The sequence below is a fragment of the Dama dama genome, chromosome 13 (assembly GCF_033118175.1).
Source record: "Dama dama isolate Ldn47 chromosome 13, ASM3311817v1, whole genome shotgun sequence".
Classification (NCBI taxonomy): domain Eukaryota; kingdom Metazoa; phylum Chordata; class Mammalia; order Artiodactyla; family Cervidae; genus Dama; species Dama dama.
Genome location: NC_083693.1, coordinates 43,555,009 through 43,576,584, shown reverse-complemented (window position 1 = coordinate 43,576,584; position 21,576 = coordinate 43,555,009). Strand labels below are relative to the sequence as shown.

At 40.7% G+C, this 21,576-nt stretch overlaps 1 protein-coding gene across 2 annotated transcripts in view; it reads left to right on the top strand.

Annotated features, from left to right (window-relative positions):
* The window catches only part of STXBP6 (syntaxin binding protein 6), a 265,606-nt gene that overhangs the window by 190,996 nt on the left and 53,034 nt on the right, over positions 1-21,576 (top strand). For both annotated transcript variants that reach the window (XM_061159045.1, XM_061159044.1), the window contains exons 3-4: positions 16,002-16,132; positions 17,062-17,227. In XM_061159045.1, the coding sequence (XP_061015028.1) occupies positions 16,002-16,132; positions 17,062-17,227 (297 nt within the window). The remainder of the gene's footprint in view (positions 1-16,001; positions 16,133-17,061; positions 17,228-21,576) is intronic.

Genomic DNA, 21,576 nt, shown 5'->3' with positions numbered 1-21,576 from the left:
GTCTTAACCACTGGACCACCAGGGAAGTCCCTGGTTTACTTTTTATGAAGGTATAACTTACTATTGTAAGGTATATGAATCTTAAGTGTATATTTCAATGAATTTTTTACATGTGTATAAAACCAGACTTCCCTGATGGCTCAGCAGGTAAAGAATCTGCTGGCAATGCAGAAGACACACAAGACATGGATTTAATCCCTGAGTCAGGAAAATTCCTCTGGAGAAGGAAATGGCAACCCACTCCATTATTCCAAACTGGAAAATCCATGGACAGAGGAGCCTGGTGGGCTACAGTCCATGGGGTCACAAAGAGTCAGACACAACTGAGCAACTAGCACTTTCATATAAAACCATGTAAGCATCAACTATATCAAAATATAGAACCTTTCCAGCACCCCAGAAAGGTAATCACCTCCATCTATTTTGACCACAGTTGCCATAGATTAGTTTTGTGACTGTATAGCTTTATTGAGGTATAATTGATATGCAAATAACCTCACATATCTGAATGGTACAGTTCAGTAACTTTTTCATGTGTGCACCTGCAGAATCATCACAATCAAAGTAATGAGCCTATCCATTACCCCCAAAAGTTTCATTGTACCCCTTGGTAATCCCTCCTTGGCCCCAGGCATTCCCATACTACCACCCCAATATGTGTAGGCAGTCACTAATATGCTACTAATATGAGTTGCTTCCATATCTTGGCAATTGTAAATAATACTGCTGTGCATGCTAAGTCATTTCAGTCTTGTCTGACTCTGCAACCCCATGGACTGTAGCCTGCCAGGCTCCTCTGTCCATGGGATTTTCCAGGCAAGAATACTGGAATGGGTTCCCATTTCCTTCTCCAGGGGGTTTTCCCAACCCAGGGATTGAACCTGTGTCTCTTATGTCTTTTGCATTGTCATTGGCAGGCAGGTTCTTTACTACTAGCGTCACCTGGGAAGCCCCAATACTGCTGTGGGTTGCACGTATCTTTTCAAATTAGCATTTTCTTTTTTTTTTTCAGATATATACCCAGAAGCTGAGTTGCTGGATCATATGGTAGCTCTATTTTTAGTTTTCTGAGGAACCTCCATACTCTTTTCCATAGTGGCTATACCAGCTTACATTCCCATGAACAGTATACAAGAGTTCCCTCTTCTCCACATCCTCCCCAACATTTGATATTTGTAGACTTCTTGCTGATAGCCATTCTGACAGTGTGAAGTAAATTCTCATTGTGGTGGTGCAGTAAGAACTGGAAAAGCGATGCCAGGTGCTTGCTGTAATTTAGCAAGGGGTGAGATATATATTAATATATTTAGGTCTTTAATCCATTTGGAATTTAATCCATTTTTGCATGTAGTATGAGAAAATGTTCTAATCCCATTCTTCACATGTAACTGCCCAGTTTTCCTAGCACCGCTTACTGAAGAGACCGTCTTTTCTCCCTTGTCTATTCTTGCCTCCCAACATCTTAATAATATTGAGTCTTTTAACCCATGACCACAGTATGTCTGTCCACTTGAATTTGTAGATCAATTTGGGGATTATTGCCGTACTTAACAATATGAAGTTTTCTAATCCTTGAACACAAGATGTTTTTATCTAAGTCTTCTTTAATTTCCTTCAATAACGTATTTTGGTTTTTGACTATACAAGCCTTGTACTCTTTTGGCTAAATACGCTCATATTTTATTCTTGCAGCTGTTGCTATGAGTGAAATTGTTTTCTTTGTTGGCTTATTAGCTATTGTGTTGGTGAGGATTCTCCAAAGAAAAAGAACTGATAGGATGTGTGTATATATTAATATTATATAAATATTTATAGTATATATGTTTACATTTATACAGGGAATTCACTCATGCAATTATGGAGGCTGTCAAGTCCAAAATGAGCAGGGTGGGCTGGCAGGCTGGAGACCCAGGAAAGAACTAATGTTGCAATTCAACTCTGAAAGCTATAATTCCTTCTTGCCCTGGGCAAGTCAATCTGCTGTTCTGTTCTGGCCTTCAGCTAATTAGATGAGGCCAACCATGTCATGGAGGGCCATCGGAGTCCACCAATTTAAATATTAATCCAAAGACACCCTCCCAGAGACATCAAAAAGAATCTTTGACCAAATAGTAATGCTTGGGTGCCATGGCCTATCCAGTAGCCAAACTGACACATAAAACTAACATCATAACCATGACTCTCTGATTTATTTTAGTGATTGCCTTTGAGTTTATGGAATATATCTTTTAACTTAACATGCTTCACCTTCAAGTGATAATACCGTAATTCATGAGTAAGAACCTCCCAATAGTTCACTTCCCTTACTCCCATCCTGACTTCTATGCTGCTGTTGTCACACATTTTACTCTTCCATATGTTATAAACTTCATGCACCATTGTCATCTGTAAGTGAAACTAGAGCACTGTTCAGCCTAAGGCTAATTATTCCTAACTCATGGAGTTTTTTCCCTCTATTCATTTTGAGTGGTTCGTTCTTTGGCCTCAGTTAATTTCCTCACACACCTGTGGTGAGAAGCGCTCAGCTAAATACTTGAGGCTGAATCTCTGCAGGTCTCTGGAGTTCTGTGTGTGTGAAGTTCTCACTCTCCATTGCTCTGTCCTGAGAATTTTAAGGACATTGGTCTCCCTGGGCGCTCAGCTCTTGTTTTAGTGCAGAGAGTCTGGCAGTCCCTGCCTGGGTTCCTCCTCCTCACACTACAGCCTGGAAAACACTCTCAAACCAGGAAAGGAGGGCAGTCGTGGGGCTGAAAGTGAACATTGCTCAGCCCTGTCTGACTCTTTGTGACCCCATGAACTGTAGCCTGCCAGGCTCCTCTGTCCATGGAATTCTCCAGGCCAGAATACTGGCGTGGGTAGCCGTTCCCTTCTCCAGGGAATCTTCCCAACCCAGGGACTGACCCAAGTCTCCCACATTGCAGGCAGATTCTTCACCATCTGAGCCATCAGGGAAGCTTTCCAGTCTCTTAGGGACCACCCTCATTCCCTGCTTCATTCACTTTGTCCATTTTGGGTTGCTTCAGGCAGAAGGGTAGATGTAGCCTTCATTTCTGTTTTGTCGACATAGGGTTAGAATTGCAGGGTCTTATAGTATATGGGCAGAGAAGGCAATGGCACCCCACTCCAGTACTCTTGCCTGGAAAATCCCATGGACGGAGGAGCCTGGTGGGCTGCCGTCTATGGGGTCACACAGGGTCGGACACGACTGAAGTGACTTAGCAGCAGCAGCATAGTATATGGGTATTTAGCTTTAGTAGATGTCACTTAGAGTTTACCAAAATAAATCCAGCTAATTTGAATCGCAGATAATTTTCACTAGTGTAATTGACATTCACTTTACCTAAAACTAGCTCAGTTGGTAAAGAATCCACCCGCAGGACAGGAAACCCTGATTCAATTCCTGGGTCGGGAAAATCCGCTGGAGAAGGGGTAGGCTACCCACTCCAGTATTCTTAGGCTTCCCTTGTGGCTCAGCTGGTAAAGAATTCGCCTGCAATGTGAGAGACCTGGGTTCAGTCCCTGGTTTGGGAAGATTCCCTGGAGAAGGGAAAGGCTACCCACGCCAGTATTCTGGCCTGGAGCAATCTATGGACTGTATTCCATGTCCATGGGGTCGCAAAGAGTCAGACACAACTGATCAACTTTCACTTTACCTAAAACATGTTGCTAGATCTTATTCCCTCCACAGTGAAGAGTGAAAGTGACAAGTTCTTTGTGACATCATTCACTTTCTCTAGAACTTCAGTGATAGAAGCCCTCACATCAAATATACTATTAAAAGTATTGAGTAAATGGTGGTAGTGAAAAGGGTGGAAAGCAGAGAGAGCAGATAAATCTGTCTTTACTTGACTGATAGTTGTCATTATATTTGACAACATACATTTGCTGAGTCAAACAGCAGCTCCAATTTCTCCAGAAACCTAGTGATATTACATGTTGTTATTGTATGTTCCTGGTCTATTATCTCATTCTCTGTCGCTCTCTGAAGTCTCCTTGTGGGTGGGTGTTACTCTTCTCACATAGAAGGTGACCCATATCTACATAACATCGTTCCATGGTTCCTTTAGACTAAATATTAATATGATGTGCTCCACGGTGGAGTTGTGTCCGGGAGCAGAGCACTGGGCCCTCCCCTCACATGGGTGCGGGGAGCTGGGGTTGCAGTGGGGTGGTGGTACATAAGGGCTTCTGCTTCACAGCTGCTGAAAGACTAAATGATTCCATCTCTTCTCACTGTAAGGGGCATTTGAGAACTAAGAATGCTTTTTAACAACTCTCACTGGTAAAATATGTATTGAATTTCTACCAAATATGACATTTCCCTAAAGAGAGTTGCCCCTTGGCCAGTACCTTTTCCGTATATGACAGATAATGTGAAAGGAAAGTATCATGTTAAAAGCATCTCTTTTTTGAGTTTCATTCCCAGTCTTTGAGGTGCTTGTAGAGTAATTTAATTCATTCTTGAATCAGGTAGCCTCTGCTTTGATGCCTTTGTCTTTAGATCCTCTGTTTGTAAATCTCCTAAGAATAGATCAAAAATGATGTTTGTATCTGTTTCCAGAATTTAGGAAGTAAGAACAGAATGAGGCTTTATGGCTGCAGTTAACCCTTTCTGTTTTCTTCATTGGTTCCCACAGTATTTCATATTGGATTTAATCTCTTTCAAAAGCCGTCAGCGTTCTCACAGGTCAAGGCATTTATTTCCCTGGCTTGGATGAGTGTGTTTGTTCGTTTCAAGGGTACACTATGTAAATTAGACATGTTATACCCTTTCCATATAAAATACAAACTTGCAATAATAGCATTAACCAAGTTTTATAATTCACTGTATGTTTACCCTTTACCCAAAATGCATGCAAATTGATTTTTTTCCCCACAGGTGTATGGGGAAAAGTCTGAGGAATCTAAAAATTTAACCACAATGGAAACCTTGGGTGGCTGAATCTCAGGCCTAAAGTCGTGTTTTCAAGAAGGCTGAGACAAACAGAATTGCAAGAGAGATGCTGCTAGAATAAGGATGCAGGGCAAAAAAGATTGTTTTTGAAGGCTTGAACCCACAACATTTTTTCCTTCTAGTCCCCTAATATTTCTGTAAATTCTTGAGTATTACCATTTTCTCTGCTCTCCTTCATTGCCAAGATGCCCCTCTTTTCTAGTGAAAAAACAGTTCACATTCCTTACAACCATGGCTTGATCCTGAAACAAAACAGTTGAGCCTGATGTAAGTTGTTGGCTTCTTCATGGTCTCGGACATTCTTCCTCTGCTTCCTTTGGTTGAGAGAGCCCTTTGTTGATTGGCTTGTTCATTTATGCGTGTTATATGGCTGGCACCAGGTATTGGTTTATAATAGAATGGGCATCATTGCTGCTTGTCTCGAGAGGGCAGCACCCATCTTGAGACAGGGAGCTCACACCTTCTGGGGATTACGCTTCCTGATTGCAAGCTACAGATTGAACTCCCCAAGACTACCTATGGTGTACCTGAGCCTGTCATTGACTTGAGATGTAGAATACTCTTTCACAATAAAAACCTACATATGTTAAAGTAACATTGTCAACAGGGTAAGAAGGTTATAATTGGGAGGGACTAGATGTTGTTTGTTTTTAAATGTTGATCACAAAGTTTGGTTTGTGTGCTGCTTTTTTGGCTGTGCCACAAGGCTCACAGAATCTTAGTTCCTCCACCAAGGATTGAACCCAGGACTCGGGAATGAAGGCATCAGGTCCTAACCACTGGACTGCCAGGAAATTTCCAGGAAGGTTTTTTAACATGGAGCTCATGTTGGCATGAGGCTTTGAAGTTGTACATTGCAAAAGTAATTCTGTCTCCTTGTGGGTAATTGCAAATATTAAAACCAGCTAGTATAGCTAGTACTTCCTGCTGAATTAGTTTAGGGGTTTGCTTGCTCTGCAAATGTGTAATTGTCAGTTACTTTGGTTTGATGCTGTACTTTCATTTTAAAAGCATCCTTCCTGAAGCATGCATGATGAAAGATGATGTTCTTCTCTTTCTACTGAAGGACTTATCCAAACTTATTTACAAAAAAAGAAGTTTCCCATACAGTTACTTTTGATATCCCTTTGGAAAAATTTCCTAGACTTTGAGTCTGCTCCTCCTCCTCCAATCTGGAGATGAGAACATGATGTAGGTACAGCCCTAAGAACTAGTGATACCAAATAAGGAAACATTTGCGTGGAAAGCTCCTTTCTTGGTGATTGTCCCTACTATAGACCATAGTAGTTTGCCTTTAAGAATCAAGCCTTGAAGCCCTATTCATTGACTCTCCCCTTCCCTCCCCTTCAGGGTTAGTGGAGTAGGAACTCTAATAGGACATCCTGTATTTGTCTTTACTGGCTTGATGGTTGTGGCTGAAATGCCACCATTTTTGTTATTGTAGATGTTGTTTGCTTGGATTAAAATTTTCTTCCTAAAAACAATAAGATTTAAGACTACCCTTTCAGGCCCATTTGGGTTCTTTCAGGAATCTGGCCAGTGATCTCCCAGGACCTAAGATGGAAGGAGAGGAGTAGGGCCTCAGAAACACACTTGGCCATTTCATGAATTGGTGGAATTTGGGAGCCTGTGGAGGCTAAATGACTGTGTCCATAAATTATGACATACTTTGAGAAGTAGTGTGAGAAGCAAATGATCAACCCTGTGGGGAGAGCACTGGGCTTCGTTCCCCACTCACTGTAGCAGTGATGATGGGTCCCTGATCTGAAAGTATGTGGGATAACAATCTGGATATTTTTGCTTCTAAGCATTATAAATATTCATCCATCTCACTGGATAAAATTGCTGATGCAGCTACCATCCTAAATAAATAAATTATGGAGAAATTTATTTCTCCATAGATACTGTGGCCATATATTATCACCCTGCTTATTTAACTTATGTGCAGAGTACATCATGTGAAATGCCAGACTGGATGAAGCACAAGCTGGAATCAAGATTGCCAGGAGAAATATCAACAACCTCAAATATGCATATGATACCATTAGGCAGAAAGCAAAAATGCACTAAAGAGCTTCTTGATGAAAGTGAAAGAAGAGAGTGAAAAAGCTGGCTTAAAACTCAGCATTTGAAAAACTAAGATCATGGCATCTGGTCCCATCACTTCATGGCAAATATATGGGGAAACAGTGGAAACAGGGACAGACTATTTTCTTGGGCTCCAAAATCACTGTGGATGGTGACTGCAGCCATGAAATTAAAAGATGCTTGCTCCTTGAAAGAAAAGTTATGACCAACCTAGACAGCATATTCAAAAGCAGAGACATCACTTTGCCAACAAAGGTCCATGTAGTCAAAGCTATGGTTTTTCCAGTAGACATATATGGATGTGAGAGTTGGACCATAAAGAAGGCTGAGTGCCAAAGAATTGATGCTTTTGAACTGTGGTGTTGGAGAAGACTCATGAGAGTCCCTTGGACTGCATGGAGATCAAACCAGTCAATCCTAAAGCAAGTCAACCCTGAATATTCATTGGAAGGACTGAGGCTGAAGCTCCAATACTTTGGCCACCTGATGGGAAGAGCCGACTCATTTGTAAAGACCCCGATGCTGGGAAAGATTGAGGGCCGGAGGAGAAGGGGGTGACAGAGGATGAGATAGTTAGATGGCATCGTTGCCTCAATGGATATAAGTGTGAGCAAACCCTGGGAGATAGTGAAGGACAGGGAAGCCGGGCGTGCTGCTGTTCATGGGATCGCAAAGACTCAGACACGACTGACTGAGCGACTGACTGAACAACTGTGAAATTCACCTGGAATTATCATACATTAGGGTTTGGGAAAAGTATTAAGAAAAACAGTTCCAAGTAATCATTTCTCATCATGTCCTCTCAGCCCATCTCTTCACCACATCTGCCCACAGAAGGCATGCTCATTCTTGCTTTTACTTCCTGAATCACATCTCAGCGAATTTCTTTTTCTTTTTTTTCCTTCATGTCTATCACCTCTGACACAGTCAGAGAGCAGCCGTGATGAGGTTCTATGGAGACATCACTTTTTTTCCTTGTTCCAAATTGTGTATTTCACATCAGCACTCTTCTTGAAATCAAAACATCTGACCATCAGACTCCAGCAGAGCAGAGGGCTAAGGCACACCACGAAATGCTGACCTTCCCTCAACTACAAGACTGAGAGAGGGCTAAGCATGATGACATTTTTAAGTATTTTAGGTACATACGAATGGTAAATTCTGCATTTTAGCTGCCTTAGCCTCAACATCAGACTGTATTGAGGATATCAATGCAATTTGTTCTCTAGCACCTTTCTTTTTTTTTTTGAAATGACTACATAAAGTTATAAGAAGATTCAATTTGAGTTTAACGTTAAAAAGGAATGTTCAGGTAGAGAATATAGAAGTGGTGAGTCGTTATTTTATTTAAATGCTGATTATTGTTTTCTTTAAGATAATATATTAGGATTGAGACTAGATCTTTTGTATTTGGGTAAAATTGATTTTCCTGTTTGGGGCAATTGAGAAATGATACTATGAATAATGAGATTATAGGGGAAAGAGTGACTTTAAAAAAAAAAAGGCAGTTACAAAACTATTGGACCTTGAAATGGAGAATCAGCTTCTTAATCCCCAGCAGAGTATGTGTTCTTCTGCCGTTTTGCACCACATGCAAGTAACTTGTGTTCCTGGTTTTTGTTTCTGATGACAGCCTTTGTCCCGCTCTTGACTTAATATAAGACCAGTCCTGATCAGACTACATGGTGCTTTACTGTTGGCTATCTTATCTGGTTTTGATTACATAGAATTTTCTGGTTGGGCAAAAGCAAAGCTGGTGGTCTCCACTCTGACTATAGCTAAGTGTCTTATTTCTGAATGATGTGTCACGACCAGACCGTTTAACTCTTTAGGCCTTTAGTTCATGAGAAAGAGATTGTTATACCACTTGAGTAATGATAGTAATGATATTATAGACCTAAGAGTTTCTATCACTGCTTCTTAACTACAACTGAGATGTAGATCAAGTCCCCAGAAAGGCTAAAGAGGAGCATGGAGGCAATGAAAACCAAATTCTTTTTGTCAGAACTGGTAGTAGAAAGACATGCACTTGGTTTGCCCTATGCTTCTGTCTTCCTCTGATACCACCACAGAAAGCAGTGATGACCAGGAGTGAGTGAGAAGAAGCATTAGGCTTGGATAACCCCAAAACGTGACTTATTGAGTGAGTCCCAATGCACATGACTCAGTGGTCTTATAGATGTTCTGGAAATGGCTTCTCTGTTGTAATAGTCTTTAACACCCAATGAAATGTGACATTTGACATTGTAGCAAAAAGCTGTAGTGGAAAGAGCAATAGACATAGACTCTTGGTTCATTGTTTAGGTCACAGTTTTGTGTTTTTTTTTTTTTTTATTACCAATATTGCTTGGGAAAGTCAACTCTTTCTGTGCCCCAATTTCATTGTCCATAAGTATAATACGTGATCATAGCAGTAACTCTGCCTCTGTCACAGAGATATTGTCAAGTTCAAGAGAAAAAAAAAACAAAAACAGAAGCTATGTTTAAAAAGTTTTAAAAAATTTAAAGTGCTTATGTCAAGCTATTGGATCCTATATTGCTACTTCCGATCTTTGTGGGGATTTAGCCATATCTTCTGTGTTTTAGAACTAGATGGACCTGATAACAATCTGATTTTCATTCTTCACAAATATGTCAGAGAAGCAAACATTGAATATTTTACTCAGGCTTGAAATAAACCTGTTGTGAAATGAACAGAGTTCAGTTAAAAAAGTAACATGATGGGGAACCTACTTGGATACGATAATCACAGAAGGTTTTTCAATGGAGGTGACATTTAAGCTGAAATCAGAACAGTGAGCAAGAGACAACAATGAAACATACTCTCAAACACACACATAGGAAAAGGGAGTTTCTATGAAGGGAATAGCATATGCAAAGGGTACACAGCAGTTGCTGTTTCCCAGGAGGAAAAGATGCCTGGAGCCTGGGGAACAAAAGGGAGAACAGAATGAGATGAGAATGAACAGGTACTTAAGGGCCAGATCATCTAGGATTTTGCAGGTCATGGTAAGGGACTTGGGTTTTATTCTAAATTCCTTGGGATGCCATCAAATTTTTATTTCACTGAGGTATAGTTGACATGTAATATAATGATTCAACATTTATATACATTACAAATTGATCACCAGGATAAGTCTAATAACCATGTGTTTAACTCTTTACGATGGGGAAACAATGGAAACAGTGACAGACTTTATTTTGGGGGGCTCCAAAATCACTGCAGATGGTGACTACAGCCATGAAATTAAAAGATGCTTGCTCCTTGGAAGAAAAGTTATGACCAACCTAGACAGCATATTCAAAAGCAGAAACATTACTTTGTCAACAAAGGTCCATGTAGTCAAAGCTATGATTTTTCCAGTAGTCATGTATGGATGTGAGAGTTGGACTATAAAGAAAGCTGAGCAATGAAGAATTGATGCTTTTGAACTGTGGTGTTGAAGAAAACTCTTGAGAGTTCCTTGGACTGCAAGGAGATCCAACCAATCCATCCTAAAGGAAATCAGTCCTGAATGTTCATTGTAAGGACTGATGCTGAAGCTGAAACTCCAAAACTTTGGCCACCTGATGCAAAGAACTGACTCACTGGAAAAGACCCTGATGCTGAGAAAGATTGAAGGTGGGAGGAGAAGGGAACAGCAGAGGGTGAGATGGGTGGGTGGCATCACCGACTCAATGGACATGAGTTTGAGTAAACTCCGGGAGTTGGTGATGGACAGGGAAGACTGGCGTGCTGCGGTTCCTGGGGTCGGACATGACTGAGCAACTGAATTGACTGATCATACAAAGTTACTGCAATAATATTGACTGTATCCCCTATACTGTACATTACATCCCCATGACTTATTTTGTAACTGGAAGTTTGTGCCCCTTAATCCCTTCACCTGTTTCATCCAGTCCCTCCCTTTGCCTCCCCTTTGGCAGCCACCAGTTTGTTCTCTGTATCCATAAATCTGTTTCTGTTTTGTTTTGATTGTTAGCTTTGTTTCTAGATTCCACGTATAAGTGAATCATACAATATTTGTCTTTCTCTGTCTTATTTGACTTAACATAATACCCTCTAGGTCCATCCATTTGTTGCAAATGGCAAAAGTTTGCTGTTTTATGGCTATGTAATATTCCTCTGTATATGTATGCAACATCTGATTTGTCTGTTCATCTATTAATGAACACTTAGCCTGCTTCATTATATTGGCTATAGTAAGTAATACTGGAATGAACAGAGAGGTGCATATGTCTTTTCAAATTAGCATTTTTGTTTTCTTTGGATAAATACCCAGAAGTGGCATTGCTGGATCATATGGTAGTTCTGTTTTTTAATTTTCTGAGGAACCTCCATGCTGTTTTCCACAGTGGTGGCACCAGTTAACATTCCAACCAGCAGTCCTATTTTTTGCACATCTTCACCCACATTTGTTATCTGTTGTCTTTTTGATAACATCCATTCTGACAGTGTGAAGTGATATCTCATTGTAGTTTTTATTTGCATTTCTCTAATGATTGGTGATGCTAAACATGTTTTTATGTGTATGTTGGCCATCTTTATGTCTTCCTTGGGAAACTATCTATTCAGGTCCTCTGCCCATTTTTTAAATGGATTGTTTGTTTTTTCTGATACCAAGTTATGTAAGTTCTTTAAATATTTTGAATACTAACCCCTTATCAGAGATATCATTTGCAAATATCTTTTCCCATTCAGTAAGTTTCCTTTACATTTTGTTGATGTTTTCCTTCACTGTGCAAAAGCTTTTTAGTTTTGTAGTCCCATTTGTTTATTTTTGCTTTTGTTGCCCTTGCCTAAGAAAATAGATCCAAAAAATCATTCCTAAGACCAGTGTCGGAGAGTATACTGCCTATGTTTTTGTCCAGGAGTTTTATGGTTTCAGGTATTAGATTTAAGATGTTAATTCATTTTGAGTTTATTTTTGTAAATGATGTTTTATTCTTTTGCATGTGGATGCAAGGTGGAAGTTTTCCCAACACTATTTATTGAAGAGACTGTCTTTTCCCCACTGTATATTTTTAGATCCCTTGTTGAAATTAATTGACCATATATACATGAGTTTATTTCTAGATTCTATCCTATTCTAGTGATCTTTGTGTCTGTATTTTTTTTTTCTTTCTTTCCTTTTTTGTGCCAGTACCATACAGTTTTGATTATTATAACTTTGTAGTATAGTTTTAAATCAGGGCATATAATACCTCCAGCTTTGTCCTTCTTTCTCAAGATTGCTTTGGCAAGGAGTTCTTAAAAGATGGTTCAGCCTTATGTACTCCAGTTTGAATGGTCAAGCTGGTTAAAAGGCCAATTTGGGGAAAATCACAGTTATATTGCCCAGAATGTGGCTGCCTCATGAAACCTCCCTGACTTTCCCCAGCTCTACTTTGGTCCTTAAATCCCCCCCCCACATACATCTCAGATGACTCCTGTGTCATATATTCTATTATGCCTTATTCTCTGTAGCATCATTCTTACCTCCTCCTCACCACAGTTATTGATTGAGAACCACTTCTTTCTTAATATTTGAAAAATCCTCAAAATCCTCAAAACTTCCTTCTGTATCTTCCATCTAACAAATGCTCCATAAATATTTGTTAAATAAGTAAGCACATAGTTCAGTGGCTCTTAGCACTCAAAGTGCCTCCGAGTCAACTGGAAAGATTTAAAATATGGATGCCAGGGCTACATCCCCAAAGATTCTGACTGACAGTGTTGGGTATTTTTGTTGTAAAACTCCCAGGTGATTTTGATGTGTGGGTTGGAACGGAAAATTAGGGGATGGGGCTGATTCTGGGTGGTCTGCAGTATTACCTGGGAATATCATCATACCCTCTCTAAATGCTTGTATATTTACCTTTTCCTCATGAATGATGAAGCTATGACAAAATGCCCTGATTATCTCACCTTTAAAGTTTTTCAAAATAATGAATATGAAATCTACCCTACAGCGGTACTGATCCAGATCATTTGGTTGCATTTTCCAGAGTGTGCTGTAAATTAGCTTTCCTTGGGAAGGAGAAGGTGAATTGCTGTTTTTGCTAGACATCTGGAATTTGACTGACTGACTTATTTTTAACAGCTGTGGATCTGGAAAACATGAAAATAGAAAGGGGTTAAAACATGCTTCTTTAAACACAGAACTCAGAAAGTCTGGCAATGGCATGATTGTGCAAGTGTTTTGATTTCAGAAGGGGGACTTCATTTAATTCTATATAATGTGTATATAATAATATAATTTTAAGGCACCTGCTTCAAAATAGAAAGTGGGATGTTGAAGATAATAACACTAAACAAAAATTAAACTAAACTGGGCTCAGTGCCCAGGAAAATTATCAGATTCCAAGAACTGGGCAAGGAGTAAACTAATAGAGGGTAAAAAAAGCAGGATTGGATGAAGTCATATCTGCCTCTGTTAAAAATGACAATGAAGCAATGTGATCGCTCTTGAACAATCCCGTGGGGCATTTGTTGAGTGGGTGGAGTTCCTGCCCTTCTCATCTTCAGTGACAAACTTCCAATGGAACTTGCTTTCCTAAAATGTCAGTCCCAAACATGCCAATAATTACAACCATCATGAATTATGTTTGAACTTTTATAATGCTGTAAACTATTTGGAAATAAGTGGACCAGTAATAAAAATAAGAGTTAACTGAAGTCAGAAGGAAAACCTTTATGTTTCCCAGGATGCCTAAATGTCGTGTTATTTACATAAACAAAGGAGGAAATCCTCTTTGTGTGTTTAGGGGTGTGGGTCTAATACAGGAACCCACGTTTTCCTGTTATTGCAAAGTATTCTTTAATCTTTTAAGCACATTTTAGGACCCACATATATTCCAGGTGTTGTTTCCTTTGCTATTAAAACAGCAGAGCAGGGTATGACTATCAGAGAAATTTAGGAGAGCCCCCTTTGTGTCACATAGACACACAAAATAAGTGAATTAAGTGCATAGACAGCCCTGGGTAGACTGGTAATACTGCATGAATTTAGTGAGGGGAATGGTTGTTCCTCATGGACTTGACCAGGCTTATGTGTGGAACTGTAGGCCAGACAGGCCATTTGTGGATGGAAGACGATAACATTTCCTTGGGTGTTTAAGGGGTGATGATTTTTTAACCATGAAAGTAAATGCAGTTGGTGTGAAATGTTCATAAGCATTTAGCCAACATATAACTGAATAATGGGCATTAAACCTAAGCATTATTTGAAATTAAAAAAAAAAAAAATGTTTGCTAAATTCTGGTTAGGAACAAAAAGAGAAGGTTGAACTGAGATCCTAAAAACAAAACAGCCCAGTCCTAGACCATAGGGTTCTCACCTAAAGGCGGGGTGCCCATATATCTTTGGTCACTTTCCCCTCTAGGTTACTGTTTTCCTGCCTAAATGACCCCAGACACTGAAGCTGTGATAAACTCTGCTGTATGTGAAGGAGAGCCTTCTTACCACCAACCATAACTGTCATAGGTACTTTCTGTCCTTCATCCTGCAAGGATTTGTTTTGCCATCTGTTGAGCATTGCATGGTTATTTCAAAATGTGAGATCTGTGGGCTGCTTTGAAAGTAAGAAAGAATGTAGCGTTGAGGTACAGGCTTACTAGGACTGCATTCATTACGAGGAGTGCTTTCCACTTTTCCTGCTTCCTTTAATAGCATCAGTTCTATTTAAACTTACAATTCCTACAGCCAGAGCTCAGGAGGAGCTTTGAGGAAAATCCTTTAAAAATACTTAATTACCTCCCCTCCCTTGAGGCCCTAAGTCAAGAAGTAAGCAGACAGGCAAGTCTTCAGAGTGACTCTGTCCTGCTGGCTGGTGCTTGACCTCTGTCTGAGAGGTAAGAAGGGCTATCTTCAGCGTGGAAGGGAGAACTGACCTAGGCGGGAGGAGGAACTGCTGCAGGCCTGCAGTTGTAGCAGCTTAAGGAATTCATATGTGGAGGGGCGGGGGCTATAATCAGATGCAGATTAGATACAAACTCACTATACTTTATGTTGAAGCTGAAACTCCCATGTTGAAGCTGAAACTCCAATACTTTGGCCACCTGATGCGAAGAACTGACTCATTTGAAAAGACCCTGATGCTGGGAAAGATTGAAGGAGGGAGGAGAAGGGAACAACAGAGGATGAGATGGTTGGATGGCATCACTGACTCAGTGGACATGAGTTTGAGTAGATTCTGGGAGTTGGTGACGGACAGGGAGGCCTGGCGTGCTGTAGTCCATGGGGTCGCAAAGAGTCGGACATGACTGAGCAACTGAACTGAACTATAAAGCCAAATGGTTTTTTTGTTTGTTTGTTTTGGGGTTTTTGTGTTTGTTTGTTTGTTTTTTTTTTTTGAATGAGGTATTTCTTGTTTTATCACTGAAGCCTGGACTACTTACGCTGGACCATAGCATTAGAAATATGCGTTGTAGTTGCCTCGGGGAACCAGTACACTACCCCTTTAAAGGGTAGCCGTTCCCAGCCACCCCAGCCTGCCGCTCTCAGCCCTTTGTGCTGCTTTCCCTACTAGCCATCGTGCATTTGGAGCCTCCATTAGAGGGGCTTGCTATTAATTGTCCCTGTCGTGTTCAATGTGAGTGGATGAAGACATCAGTGAAGCTGCCCTTACAGTTACAATTATCTTGTAACTGCTCGAGGGTGCAGATTATAACTTCTGTTCCTTTTGAGTTCGCCTCTCACTAAAGGCACACATATTCATTCATTTTCTCTTTTTTCTCTCCTGTCTCTGCATTTACCTCTCCCTCTCTCTTCCTCCCCTCTATATTCACATAGATACACATGTATATATACACATACAAGTATATTTATCTGTCTCTACACATGCACACACATACAAATGTGTCGTTTTTTCTCTCTTTTATTGCACATATGCATGTAGGTATAAGCTAGAAACAGCTGTGGATGGGAATCCAATGCACCCTGCACACTCACTGATCAGAATGGTCTTTTCTTGGCAGTGACCAACAAGAAACCCACACAGGCATCCATTACGAAGGTCAAGCAGTTCGAAGGCTCCACGTCATTTGTGCGGCGGTCACAGTGGATGCTCGAGCAGCTTCGCCAGGTTAATGGCATCGATCCTAATCGGGTGAGTGAGCTGTCCAGTGCTGAGCTGAGGTGTCCTTTCCCCACAGTGACTCTCTCACTGACCTTGGCAGAGTGGAGGGTGTCTGAGTCGTTTTTGACAAGGCTATTTCTCTGTTTCAGTTATGTGGCTGAGACTTTCTGAGTCCTGTGCCTGTCTTATGGGAAATTACAAATCTTTTCATCATGTTGGACAGAGGCACCTAAGGAGATGCATATTGAAGAAATGCTAGCTGCCTCCAATGCAAAGAGCAAAGTACCAAGTGCAGAGCTCAGATAATCCCATCTGTGATTATCAATATGAAAAACCATGTTCATCAAAGTTCCATCTATCTCTTAATGCAATCAGGGATGAGGTTTATTTACCAAAAATCAAATGAATGAACTGCACCTTAAAAATGATGTATTAGAATTCCATTGGATTTAATAAATGAAACATTTCATGGTAGAGTTATGTATTCTAGTAAATTCCCTTTGCTACACACTAACCATAAGATATATCAATGATGAGGAAAAATGAAATGTAAAATGTAACTATACACTACAATAATAAGGGATAATCTTTCCCTACCAAAGGTTAGGGACAAGATTAATATTGTTCAGTGCCAGGAACCTGAAGTAATCCTTTTTTGAGTAATGGGAAAGACCATGTGTAGTCTGAAATATGATACAAGTTGATATGCGGTTAAGCCAAAGGGACCTCTGTGCTCTTTGCTTCTTGGGGACATCTCAAAACACTGTGAGACTTGAGGTCTGCTTGATAAAAAGAGAAAGGTGGACTCTCTGTGCCCCTTGGTGCTAATCAAGATGAAACTTGTGGTTAGGAACAAAGTCTCGGAAAGGTGTTTTAGCCTCTATGAGTCCTAATATGGTAAACCGGAAGCAGCAGTTTTTATAGATGGAGGTCATTCGTTCTTTCAATGTCTTTTCCAGGATTCTGCAGAGTTTGACTTGTTGTTTGAAAATGCCTTTGACCAGTGGGTAGCCAGCACAGCCTCAGAAAAATGTACCTTCTTCCAGATCCTCCACCACACCTGCCAGCGCTACCTCACAGACAGGAAGCCGGAGTTTATTAACTGCCAGTCCAAGATCATGGGAGGTGAGTGGGCGTTTGAATGACTAGCCGTCCGTTTCCTTCCACTCGCTTTTACATAAAGAGGTGCTCAGCAGCATAATTAAAGACCAGAAAAAAAGAATCGGATGCTCAGAGCTGGACCGCCTGAGGACCATTCTGGGAGTTCTTTGTATGCTAAAGACACAGTGGCTGTGTTTTCACTCTTCTCCAAAAACTGATCTTTTTAAAGGAATTAACCCTTTAGCTAAGATTATTTGTACCAGGAGAGGAAGCCTGTCCCTTCATTAGAGAAACCTGTGCATTTGGTTTCCTCTCTACTGTTTCTATCATTTCATCACAGGACACTTTTAGAGTCACTTTTTTCCTAGTATTTCTCTTGATGTTTTACAACTATTGATATCAACGTTCCTACAGATCTAGTTCCTTTCTCTCAAATAGCAACCAGTCTCTCGTTTATTCCTTAAATGGCACGCAGAGCTGACTTAGGATGAGAGCTGTAAGCCAGTCTTATAGGGGCAAGTACCAGTATGGGCAAGTTAATGAGAAATGTTTAGAGGGTGCTTAGCACGTTTCTTCTAGGTGGCATTTCTTTTTAGAGAATTGAAACTGCTAAAAGTATAAAGCCTTGCCAGTCACTCTGAGTTGAGGAAGAGTGTGTATATCATTGGTCTTCTCACTGGTATGTTCTCCTGGTTTTGAAAGCATCTTCTAAAAAAAAAAAGTACCAACTTTGCCTTAATCAAATGTCAAGTGAAGGTCACATTAGAGACATTACATTTTCCCCTTGGGCTATATATATCTTTCATACGAACAGGAGGCAGAATCCATCATCCTGTCCCAATGGCTGCTATGCGCACTGTCTCTTTGCCATTAGTCCACTAGATGTGGTGGGAGAAAACGCTGTCAACTTCATTATTATCCACTAAAGTGTCAGTGTGCCTCTGACATAGGAAGTTGCTCACATCATACGAACCTTGAAAAGTCTCTCAAATGCTGATGCAGACCTTTGTGTTATAGCTTCTTTATTTAGTCCTAGAAAAACGGAAGAGGTGATGAGTGCATATTTTCTTCAATGTGGCTGCATCCTATGGAACAAAAGTGAAAAAACTATTAGACACAGATGTTGAAAGAAAAGGAAATGTCAAATCTCTTACTATTTGGAAGATATAATGAGGTAGAACCCTCTCTCATGTCTGTGCCACCAGTGCTGTTCAAATGAATTGTGCTTTGAAAGTCCAGCCTTAACAGACTTGGCCAAAGGTCAGAGGACCCAGGCTGAGGACCACAGATGGCCACGTTTTCAGGAAATGGAAAATTGGCAAGGAAATTCCAGCTTTCCCTCATTCTTCATTAGGATTTTCTGTACTATCCTAGAATCAAATTTGCTTCTTGATCTTATGCTATGAAACATTTTCCCCATCGGTAGCAGTGTAGTATGGTCAGCTGCTTGCCTAGCTAGCACTTGAGCAGAGTCTCCTCTAAAAAAAACAGTGTGACATATGGATTTGAAATTTCTGTTGCCCTTGGAGACAGACTTCCCTGAAGCATTCCACTCCTCCAGGTGCGATCCGGGAGGCAGAGAGCATCAGAAGCAGAAGTGGTTCCATGGGGATGACTGCATTTCCTCAGAATGGAAATGGGAGGTGGAAGCAGGGTGTGTGGGTTGGGGGAGGGGACAGACTCATTCCAGTGTCCTGCGAAGGTTAAGGACAGCTCTGGGAATTTCCCTCCCTCCTCCCCTAAGGGGCAGCACTAGGTAGCCCTCTTCCCTGTTGTCCCTGAAGCTCTCATTGCTTCTCTCAGAACCAGCCCTTTCATTCCTTCATTCACTCTTGGCTCATCTGCCAGTCACACAGTATGTAGGTACTGAGTATCCACTCCGAGCTAGTCGCTCTCTACATCCTGGATGTGCAATTATTCTATAGTTGGCCCCTTAACAGACCCTAATCGCCACCACTCAAACCCCAGACTGGCAGGTCCCTAACAGCCTTTCCATATGCATTGTTGCGTGCGTGCACGCTGGGTCGCGTCCCACGCTCTGCAGCCTGTCAGCTGCTTCTGTCATTGACCCAGTCTTTTGATATCTTCCACCACCCTGTGAACCCCAAATTATGCCGAGTTGAGACAAGAATCTGCATATTCAGTGTTAAATTGTTGGTCTGTGTAGTGCATAAAACTGAAGACTGATTTCCTGTTGTAAGAAAAAGCTCATGAGACCAAGTCCAGAATTGACTCCACCTCAGTGACCATGTGTCTCTCTTCTTCCTGAGACCCCCGTTTTCCCTGATGTAACATGTGGAGGTTAGTCTAAATGAGTTCTAAAATCTGGCAGGCCTGTCATTTGAGAATCTATAATTCGTGAGGTATGGCTTTATTGTATATGGTAATCACTGTTTAATTTAACAATCCGATAGAAGATTTAGTGCAGTTAGATATTGCCTGGTTCTAGATTCCCAAGGAAGGCCAAAACGCTGGACCTAAGCACGTTGTACTTTGTTGGCAGCACGTAGTCCTTGATGAGGACAGCCTGTCTTATTTAAACAGTTGTCTTTCCTTGATAACAGTTGTACCAGCACACCCTGGCTAATTAGCATGCTGATTAGGCTTCCTTTCTGCTAGTTATCACAATTCAGAGACAGAAAAACTGTGTGGTTTTTGGGTCACTGCATTCTGACACCTTTAACTTTTAGGGTACCAACCCCAGCTTTAACAGGTGAGATCTATTCCAAATTTCAAAAATCTTCTGGTCTGTCCTTACGGTATGGGCCACAAGTGCTAGACGTGGTTGTTTTTCCCACTGTGAAATGTGATAGATTTTGTTAATTTTAGAGAACTAATAAGTGTTGGTGTGCTGTCCTCCACCTCCGTTCTGTACATATGTTATCTCATTTAGTTTTTACACCAGCCTTTGGAAATGCAATTTATTATCTCTGTTTTACTGAGAAGGAAATAGGATCAGAGAATTAGTAAATAACTTGCCAAGGGTCATATAGCCTTTGTCCTCAAGTGGTAGAGCTAAAATTCAAACACAGGCCCTCTCTAAGAACATCTTTTTTGGGGCCACTAAGTGGTACATTCCAGGGAAACATCATTGATACTCTCTTTGGTATAAATGGTGCTCCCTAAAGTTGTTTAAGAATTTCGGGACATATTTTAGCCAGCACATTCCTAGGTATTAAAAAAGGGAGCTAAGTGGAGAGGGTCAGAGATATGAGAAGTTTTAACTTTTTTCCTTCTTTTATTGCAGTATACAATTAATATAATAACTTAAGCACTTTTGTTTCTGCCCTAAGAATGAAGGAATCATCAGGGCCTTTAAAATCATCTTGCTTGTTGTTTCTTCTTTGCTTTGGTTCATAATAATTTCAACATATTAAAGAGATGAAAGTGAGGCTATTTTAGTCAGTGGGGAAGATGCTGGAGTCCTGGCCACTCACCAGGCCTCTTAGGTTCTTTGCTTCTAGTCTCACCTGTCCTTGGGAAAACTGAAGCCATTTGAATGATATTTTGAAGAACAGATCTGCCTAACTGAACCACACTTTCTTTAATACCAGTTGTGATAGGATTGTCATTTACGTATCTACAATTCCATGAAATTCTGCTCTTATATTTATTGATTGTGTATATTCCAAATGGCCGCTGTTTCTTCTTCCCTTGGGGAAAGTCGGTTACATGGAAATAAATTCTTTGGCTTGTTTGAAATTCTCTCCTCCAAAGATGTTATTTCCTTATCTCCAGAGGATAGACTGGGAGCTCTGATCTTCTGGTGTTGGTTATAGGGTCCAAGAGACATGTCCAAAGTCTGCAGCTGTGAAGACCCCCATAAATTGAAAGAGGGAGGGATGCTCTGAGCAGGTGTGAAGCAGCAAGCATTGGTTTCTTCAGTCAGCATCTTTTCAGCCATCTTCTCTTCTTTGGATGGTTAGGAGACTTTGTCCTCAAGCCTTGGTCATTTCTACTTTCCACTCTACCTCTCTACTAGTTTATTCAAGGTCAGTTACCTTAAAAAATATAAAGTCATTCATTCAGTTGCTGGGTCCCTAAGCTACCAAGCCACCTACAAAGATGGAAGGCAGAGGTGTAGAGCCAGTCTGGCTGCTGGAATGTCATGTAGCGTTAGGAACAACAGGACCCTGAAGGTGAAGCCTTAGCTTCATATAGGTCATATTTACTTTTTCTAAGATAGTAGCTTTTTTCTGCCTCTTACAAGCAGAGTTGATAGTATAGATGATATACTGTCATATCTGGATAAGGAAATGGCTGCCCACTCCAGTATTCTTGACTGGAAAATCCCATGGACAGAGGAGCCTGGTGGGTTACAGTCTGTGAATTCACAAGAGTCAGACATGACTTAGCAACTAAACCAGCACCAC